This window comes from Lycium barbarum, chromosome 3, assembly GCF_019175385.1.
Source record: "Lycium barbarum isolate Lr01 chromosome 3, ASM1917538v2, whole genome shotgun sequence".
NCBI classification, from domain to species: Eukaryota; Viridiplantae; Streptophyta; class Magnoliopsida; order Solanales; family Solanaceae; genus Lycium; species Lycium barbarum.
In genome coordinates this window covers 135038156-135047889 of record NC_083339.1, presented here as the reverse complement: position 1 = coordinate 135047889, position 9734 = coordinate 135038156, and the positions used below count along the sequence as shown (strand labels likewise).

Genomic DNA, 9734 nt, shown 5'->3' with positions numbered 1-9734 from the left:
TGCTACCACGGGTGTGATTTATGCCTAGCCATTCAGGAGGAAGAGTGGCCACTACCGGGTTTGCTACCCCGGGTGTGATTTATGCCTAGCTATTCGAGAGGAAGGATATCCACCGCCTACTACATAGTCCGGTGTGATTTATGCCTAGCTATTCGGGAGAAAAGATAGCCACCGAGAATTATATGTTCCGGTGTGGTGCGCTATGCGCTATATTCTTGATTCTTGGGCCTGTATTGGCATGTGTGATATTCTTATTCTCTCATGGAACTGTTGTTAACAATCATGATCAATTTGAAAGGCATAATTGAAAGTTATAAATTGACAAAAGGCTTTGTAATCGGTTTTGATAATTCTTATTAAGATACACATGCTGAATACCTGTTTTTATATTGATTAATGGCTTTGTAAACTGTTTAACAAATGATATTAAGAATCATAAAGTGGAATGACTGCTTTCATACTATCTTTTCAGAACTGATTTCTTTATGTATTATTATATTTTATTTTTATAATACATGTTGTCCCTGAGGCACTCACTGAGTACGAAAGTACTCAGGCATACCATTGTTGCTTTTGATGGTATGTTAGATAACGAAGAAGTGCAGGTTCGTGATACTCTCGACGCTTAGGAGAACTTGCTGCTGCTGTTGATTTGGTGAGCCCACATCCTTGTTCGTGGGACACTTCCTGTTTCATTTATTATTCTAGATTTTCGGGCTGCGTCCCGAAGTTAGATGATTGTTTTGTCTCTTAGAAGCTCCATAGATAGTTGTCAGAATTGTGGGTAGATTGTCAAAGTCTCGTACGACTTAATGGGTGTTTGTCACGTTTATGACTATTTACTTATATTAGACTTTCGCTGATCTTATTTCATAATTGTGATCCTGATATATGCAGTTACTTATAACTTTATTAATGTAATAAGGAAAGATTATTAAAAAGGAACTTGATGTTACAATTATTTTATAAACTGTTGAAGGCGAATGTTGAACCTGGCGGGTTCAAGTGTTATTATTGTATCATTTAGGTTCTTCCGATGTTGTTCATGACGTCGGATGCCGGTCACGTCTAGGGTGGGTTTTGGGGCGTGACAACTTCTTGGCAATTAATTTATTTTTAAGGGTATTTTTTACTTTTAGAATTTAGTGATTTTTTAAAATTGTTTAAATTTAATTTTTATCAAATATAAAAATATATTATTATTTTTAAATAGATTAATAAAATTAAAACAAATAGTGTAACAATGATTACATTAATAAGCAAAAAACAATAAATAGTAGGCACGGCCCAATTGCATATAGTTAAGTCTTATAAGTAGCTTATCCATGTAAAAATTCCATCTGTCATTGACACAAAATGTATTTGTTCATGACTTTTTAAGCGATTAGCCTGCTAATCGGCGAAAGAATTATTCGAGGATAATTACTGCAAAGAAACTGTTGCTCAATTAACTTGCCCAAATGGCAAACTTTTGAGTAAAAATAGCGCCCCAAGTTTAAGAACGTTCAGGAAATACCCTCTAGAAAATTGCATGAACATCAAGAATTAACTATGGAAAATGTTGAACAAAGGCTAAATATAACTTCTCCGGAAGCACATAATTTTGCGCTCTTGGCAGAAACTTTACCTGTTTTGTGCGGAATTGTGCAGAATTGAACTTTTATAAGAGGACTATAAAAAAGACTCTAAGCTCGATCTTCATTAATTTTGCACATTGAGAGATTAGAAAACTTTTTGAGAGAAAATTGGAACTCTTGGTTCGCTTTTGACTCACTCTTGTTTTCAAGAATTGAGATTCTTCTTAATTCTTTATATTTTGAATTCTATTCTGTCTTTTTCGGAGGCGATTTAGTTTAAATACACGTCGATTGTTGGCTAATCAGACGTTTATCAAGGATTCTAGATTTCTTTTTTATTGACTATTCAGACTATTTTTTTTATATTAATTTACTTTTAGTATTTGTCATTATACTCCATCCATTCCAAGTAAGTGAATTTTTGGGGTTTGGCACATCTATTTAGGGAAACTAATTACTCCCTCTGTCTCAAATTATTTGTCATGATTACTAAAAATAGTTGTCTCAAATTATTTGTCGTTTTAGAAATTCAAGGCATAATTTATTACTTTTTCCATTTTAACCTTAGTAGAATTGTGTCATTAATGGAGATGACACATAAATTAGAGTAAGCATTTAATGGAGATAGATTATAACTTAGATATAAATAAAGATAAAGCTAGTCAAATACTCTCTTAATTAATTATTTCTTAAGGGCGTATAAAATAAAAGAGCTACAAATAATTTGATACAGAGGGGAGTAATAACATTAATCCAAGAGTCATTTGGAGTAATGTCTTTCTCCAAACTTTCCTTAAAGATTAAAATAATGAGTGTTGGTATTTGGAAAAACTTTTAAAAAGAAGGTAACTTTGAATAACCTCTTGAGCTTTGAAAAATTCACTTATTTTGGACCAAAAAATTCATTTACTTTGGGAATGTAGGGAGCATATTCTGCTATTGTTTGTGTATCTCAAATAGTATCAGTAGGGGATACTTATTTATTTTTGTAAAAAAAAGATGACCGAAGTTAGGGGTTAGTAATTGCTTTTTGGCTTCAGAGATGTTTCGCCGTAAAGTTTGGGTCTCTCGTACGAATCTACGTGCTGGTTTCATCGATATTTTGTAAGGAGCTCTATTGACCCCTATAAATAATCTCGTTTTGCCAGTAACTATCTCAATCTACTCTTTTCTAACTCTCTTGCATTTCTAGAAAGAAAATATTTGAATGGATATTAGTAAGCTCCGAAAACTGAGAAAGTCTGTGACCTTTCTCTATCTCTCTCTTTAGATCTCTCTCGCCTTTTGTTTCTTAGTACTATCTCTTTTGTTTTTTATCGAATTTTCGGAAATCTGAGAGGGTCAATGATTTAGTTTTGAAGCATATATGTTCTTTGGATTAACTCAATAGATTAGATACCGAAAATTTCATTCATCTATTTCTTTTCTTTTACCATTTCTACACCAAATCATACCCACCGGCGCCCAATAACTCTTTTTGGACTTCTCCTTCTTCTCAAAGATCTTCTCTTTCACAAATCTCGAAGACACTGTTAAATTAACGAACCACACAAGAGTAGCAAGAATAACATAACAACGAATCCACATGCTAACTAGTACCCCACACTCTCTCTTTGTAGTAAAGAAAATAAAGGATGTTTAAGAAAATGAAACTGTACGTAAACGAAATAAAATGTGAATACAAGGTGATGAGTGTGAGATAAAGGGATCGGGGAGGTAAAACTTTCCATAGGTGTTTATATCAAATTAATGACGTAACATATATGTTTTGCATATAAATTTTTTAATACTTAACTGTGGTTAAGTGATATTCATCTTACACTTTGATTTCTTGATTCTTAAAGGTTGAATGTTTAGTTACTCAAAAGGAAGGCTGTGCTTCTATATCAAACCCTCCAGATTAAAGAATGGACAGACCCATTCATATGACAAAAAAACAAATTAGCTCTTCACAAAATATCATTCCTGTACTTATTTTATTTCATTTTGGGCTTCCATTAGGTCCTTTATGGCTGTACTTCACGTGACGCGTTTACGGATGCCAATGAGGCGGTTTAGCCTTTATCCAGTTGTGAGTACATGTAGTACTAAATTCTATGGCTGTGTTTGCTTTATACTACTTGTGGTTAAAATAGGGTTCATGTACCTTTATATGTTGCCTTATTTCATGCACGTTTTTCTTTTTGTTTAGCAGTACTACTCCTATTTACTTATTCAATCGGATCTAGCTGGTTTAGTCTCCGTTGGATCTCACAAAAACAGATAATAGTACTGATATTTTGAGATAAAAATTTGTTTTGGTTAATAAGATTTTTTGTCTAGTTTCTGAATCGTTACATTTTAAATATTATCATTGAGAACATTAATTTATCAATGTCTAACCTCACTCTAACAATAAGCAATTGAACATTGGAAGCAAAAGGACACAATTAACACGAGGAACTAGAATTCTGAGCAAATAACACGTATACAAAGTCAAAGTAATGATTTACGTTCTGTCCTTCTACTGCAACTTGTTGCTGTGCCAAAATAATTTTAACAACGAATCTTTCTTTCCAAGAATCTGTTCACTTTATCGTTCACTTCATTCCAAACATGTCGATCTATTTCTAGTGCTGATGGTCATCTAATTTTACTGGTCTTTGATGTGTATATCTTCTGTTTATTCCGAGATGCTTGAGAAAAATATTGTTACTGTACTCTTAAGATGGTCATCTAAGTAAGTTCTTCGTGCAACTACAGGCTGCAGGAGGTGAACCGGAATCTGATGAGATTTCAATTGGCCTAAGGCAATGATAAGCATCCTTTTAAATTTGTAGTTTAATTTATGTTCTATCTTTTCGATGCTTCTGTATATAACAGGCTTGTACATCTTATGCAGGAGGAAAAAGCATCAAAATTTTCATCCTTCTCAGTATGAATCACGGCATTTAAAATTAAAGTTTTCAAACAACATAAATGGTCCAATATTTACCGGGCGACCCGTAGGTGGAGATCTGGGTAGCACCTTAAATCTAGATTTGGTTGATTGCCGTACTGAGGATATTATTAAATGTGGGCTTGAAGCATCAGCAAAGGTGGAAATAATTGCCTTTGAGAAAGAAGGATTAAGAATAGCTACAAGTTGGCCCGGCAAGAAATCACTGATTCGGGGAGATCCTCATGTCACGTTGAAAGATGGCAGAGTTTGTGTAAATCATATTTCATTCAAACATACTAAAGTAGCAATGAATAAACGTCAGTTGAGACTAGGTGCAAGAGTCGTGTATCCCTATGATATTGGTACTAGAATTATGGAAGCAGTCACTGAACCATTCTTCGTGATGGATCGTCGTTCCAGTAAGACCTTCCTTTCTAATTAATCATACTTGTTCCTTTAAATTCTAATTCTACATATGTGAATATAGTTTGAATTTTGCAGTGCCCAAGAGCAAGAGGCCCCTAAATCTTGATGATCAAGTATGGAAACTGCAAACGATTGGCAAAGGCGGTCCTTATCATGATCGTTTAATGAAGGGAAGCATAAAAACTGTCAGGGAATTTTTAATTCAGTACTTTCTGAATCGTGAAAACCTACTCAAGGTAAGATCCCCTCCCTCTTAATTGCTTTCGCTTCAACAACGTAACATATATACATAGTTGAGGATTTACGGCGTAATTAAAATTTGACATTAACTTCTATTTCGGATGAAGGTTCATCCAAATTTTCCTGATACTGTGTTGCCGATTCGGGTCCATCATATCTAATGTGGACGGTGAAAATAATAGGACCAGTAGTTGCAGAAATAAATAAAATTGGTAAGGGAAGCAAGACAACTTATGTCTCAGCTACCTATATCTTCCCCACTTCCTGTCTACTATTTTTTAGTTAAATCCATCCACACAGGCTTTCCACTTTCTCCGTCTACTGGCAAGGCGGTTCAACTTTCAAGATGTAGCTTGTACTGAGCAGGAGACCACTGAAATAGTTCAGACCGAAATGGACCGGATATGAATTCATGATTTGACCTGCGGTAGGTTAATTTTTTTTGTCTGTCGATATAGCTGATATATGTTTTAACAAGTTAGAGAATTATATATGAATTGAAACTTTTTGATAGCTGTTTTGATTTTTGTCCTTACTATTATCTTAATTTGTTTTAATAAGGCAACTGTGATGGTTAATTATATAAAAACAAACGTCTTTGTCGTCTAATCCGGTGCACTGTCTCTCTCTCTCTTTTTATTTTTTATTTTTTTTTATTTTAATGTTGCAAAATGAAATATTGAAACATTTGCATATCTAAAGATCCTTGGCAGGCGGATGCACGTTAAGACATTGGATGCAGCAGTCAATAAGGCAAAGAGTAAACTTGACTTGAAAAGATACGTATATCCTTCTGCCCCCTCCCAGGAAAATGGAAGAGTTGTATTTACTGATGTGGGAGAATTGATCGGAATATACCAAGAGGGTCAGTTCGTGTCAGTCGATAAGTTCACTGGAACTCAAAAGGTTCGAATTTTACCCTTTTTCATTTCCATTTCAACAAGTAGGTGTAACATTTTGTCACTATCAAGAATTGTGGTGGGATGAATATGATTCTAATTTTAAATAGAGGTCTTGGATTCTGAGTTTGAAAAAAAAAAGCCTAGCAAGGAGCGTTTTCCCTTTAGTAGGCTTTACACGGTCAAAATTAGAATTAGTCGGATAGTGGTTCCAAATAACAAATGGTAAAAAAAAAAAAAAAAGTTACTACATTAATATTTTGTCAAGAGGAGTAATGACTAACTTGCTCTTAGTCCTTTTTTACTTCATGTGATGATAGGCTGATGCTATGGAACTGGTAAAAATAGCATTTCAAGATGGCCAGAATTGGAAGGTATTGGAAGATGATGAAGACACTTTTAAAATGTTTTTTCCTTCTAATTCATCAAATGCCGTTTGTCCACTGGAAGCGGCTACTCTTGATGGCTCTAATGGATTCTCTTTCGAGGCTTATTATCCAACTGATACACAGCAGCAACCAGTGCCTAATGCAACCATTACGCCGAGCACAAGCTTACTAGATAATTACCATGACTCTATAAACCAAATCAATAGCTCAGCAACTCTTACTCTTACTAATCAAGTACCAGATCCTCTTGATCCATATGACAACGACTTCATCTACCAACCTCTCCCTGAAGACATCTGGAATTAATTATTATATCGTTGTTTCATTGGTTAATCTGTTGTGGCTTATTGCAATATAGATAGATCTGATAATTATAAGGAGACTTCAAGAGTCTCATATTTAAAGTGTGACTGTAAAATTAGCCTTTTTTTTCTTGTTTCTTAATGATATCTATATGAAAACGTTTACTTAGCAGTTTTCATAACTGATGACATATTTTTTATATTTCAAAAGAACATTGTCTGACGCAAGCCTTCTCTATATCTTTGGATTAATGTCTTGATGTTCTTCAGAATTTTGCTGATTGTAAATGACCTAGCCTCCAGTGTTGAACTTTTATATAGTCACAAGAACTTGGAAATATATATATATAATCGGTCATGTCGATATCAGCTACAATTGATGAAACAGACATGCTCGTATATTAGCTTGTAGACTCCACTACTAATTATTATCACCAGTTTTTCTTATCCGGTTAATTAACCAATAGATATATGTGTCTGATGTGAAACCCACATGTAGAGTCCATTATCAATTATTATCACCATTTTCTCTTATCCGTTAATTAGCCAATAGATATATGGGGAACTTTTTTACAATGAGTGAGGCGTAACTATGACATGATGTGTGAAGAAGTATTTTATCACAATTATAATGTGGGTCCCACCACTTTATGCTCTTCCTTTCTTCTTCCTCCTTTTTTTCTTCCTCCACTCTTCAGTCATTTCTTTCTCCTCTTTTTCTTTTCTCATTTTCTGTTTTTTCATCAATTTTAAAACTAATTCTATTATACTTAGATCATTTTTTTAAAGATATTCTTCCATCTTATCATTAAGCTTTTCAATTTTTTTTAAAAAAAAATCAGTTAAACTCCGTACAAGTTTAAAAGAAAATAATTGGTACTCAAATAAAAGTTCTTAATGTAAAAACTGAGAATAAAAAATGAATGTAGGATACTTTTAAAAGTAAAAACACCTTAGGAAATTAATTGGAATTCTCTTCTTTTTTTTCTTCTTCTTCATCTTTTTTTTTAGTATATATTCAATTCAAAGTTGCTACATGAGAATTTTCTTTTTCTTTTAGTATATATTCAATTCAAAGTTGCTTCTACACCCGAGAAATTCAAAGTCCTAAGTGTCATCAAAGTAGATCCTAAATTTAGGAGTATGCAAAAATCATTTTTAACCTATAAACTGAACAGATAAAAAAACATTATTGGTTTAGCAATCTATTTGGTTAATAATTATTTTTACCGGACTATCAACTCGATTTTAATTTTTAAGTTCTATTAACGGTTAAATCGATAACCCAATAAGGACATGGGTTCAAACATGTTGTTGGTTCAGTTTACTGGCCACAATTGGTTTGGCCTCTTACATCTTTAACAAAGAAAATATCGCTAAAACTTATTAAACATAATTTTAGTAAGTTCACATGTCCTTATTGTGTTATTGGTGTAACTGTTAATAAAACTTAAAATTTGAAATCGAGTTGGTAGTCCATAAAACTTAAAAAATCATTAACCAAATAGATTGCTAAACCAATAAATTTTTATTCGATTCAGTTTATCAGTTAAATCGATTTTTGCACACCACTAAATTCAGGGTCTACTTTGATGACACTTAGAACTTTGAATTCCTCGGGGACAGAATGTAGCAACTTTGAATAATATATACTAAAAAAAAAGGAAAAAAGTATTCCAATAAATTTCCTAAGGTGTTTTTACTTATAAAAGTATCCTACATTCATTTTGGTTATTAGTGTAACGACTATTCTTTCGTTCCTGAAAATAATAATCAAGACAAGAAAAATAGCGACAAAGAGTAATATTTGATTTCAAGAATTTGTGCAGGGGTTACAATCTTTATGAAATCTTAAAAATAAAAAAGATGTAATCCTCTGATTCTTCTCCTCACGATACGGCCGTCAATCAAGGGCTTTGCTTGTTCTTGAATGGACGAATTACTTGTTGTTGAGACTTCACTACGATTGCGGAGCCGAGCTTTAATCACAAACGTAGAGGTATGGAAACTTGCGGCTCACTACTTGGAGCGAAGACTTCTTAGTATGCGGAAGACTTGCGGCTGAGAGCTTCTCTATGTATTTTTCTTCCTTTTCTTTTTGGCTTTGTGAAGACCCCTATTTTTAGTTGCAGGGGAGAGCTAGGGTTTGTATATGATTGGTTAAACCATGTCATTTGAACACTTGGCGACATTTGATTGGTTCTTCTATTGACTTGACATGCCGCGTCACTTATGCACGTGGCATGATTTTATTGGTCCTTGACTTGACTTGCCACATCATTTGTGTTACATCCCGTGTTTTCATGCGTTGGAAAGTGTGTAAGTTAAATGACATTAGTAACGGAAACGAGGTTATCCCCCAAGCTTATAAGTGGTTAGGGTGATGATACAAATGTGTCGTAAGGGATTAGAAGTTAAACAATTGAAGAAAATAAGTTTTTGCTGAGGTTCGAAATTTATCTGAATGGAATACGGTCCAAGCTATAATATCCGTATTTTTGGACTAGGAAATTAAAACGTCCAGCATGAGCAAATTTACCCGAACCCGAAGGATTTGGTCATATTCAAGCATGAAAATCAAGAACTCGGTGTATATAAAGAATGAAATTCCGAAATAATTTAGCATTTAACAATTGTGGTGACGGTGATTGGAAATAATATTTTATGTGTGCTAAAAGAGGCTACGGAGTAGTAGCATATTTCATGATTTATGATGATGAGTATATGAAGTGTATTAAAAATGATTGCTATTTAAGTGAATTGGATAAAAAAATTAATTATGTGACTAATTGGTTAATCATTAGATGTTTAGTGGGAGGATAATATACATTAAATAGTGGATAAGTATTAAAGATAGTGTGTCCACGTGTGTACTCAGCACAAAGATGATCAAGTGACTAATACATTCCTATTAGTGACACATATGGAATAGTCAAATAAATTTAACATTTTATAAAAGTGGCGGGACCCATGGTCTATTA

The 9734-nt window shown here is 33.5% G+C and overlaps 1 protein-coding gene across 1 annotated transcript; it reads left to right on the top strand.

Annotated features, from left to right (window-relative positions):
• The first annotated feature begins 2751 nt into the window (after nt 1-2751).
• LOC132632747 (calmodulin-binding protein 60 A-like) lies at nt 2752-6976 on the top strand. The gene is made up of 7 exons (XM_060348809.1): nt 2752-2816; nt 3579-3648; nt 4320-4366; nt 4459-4916; nt 4999-5159; nt 5866-6069; nt 6383-6976. The coding sequence occupies exons 1-7, from the start codon at nt 2785-2787 to the stop codon at nt 6755-6757; spliced, it is 1347 nt and encodes a 448-aa protein (XP_060204792.1). The 5' UTR covers nt 2752-2784; the 3' UTR covers nt 6758-6976.
• Nucleotides 6977-9734: the final 2758 nt, after the last annotated feature.

What these genes read in the sequence shown, in the direction of transcription:
- LOC132632747 (XM_060348809.1), top strand. Translation starts at nt 2,785, where the DNA reads ATGGATATTAGTAAGCTCCGAAAACTGAGAAA. An exon ending in GGTTTAGCCTTTATCCAGTT is followed by an intron (nt 3,649 to 4,319) that starts GTGAGTACATGT and finishes GTGCAACTACAG; the next exon opens with GCTGCAGGAGGTGAACCGGA. An exon ending in AGTTCACTGGAACTCAAAAG is followed by an intron (nt 6,070 to 6,382) that starts GTTCGAATTTTA and finishes ATGTGATGATAG; the next exon opens with GCTGATGCTATGGAACTGGT.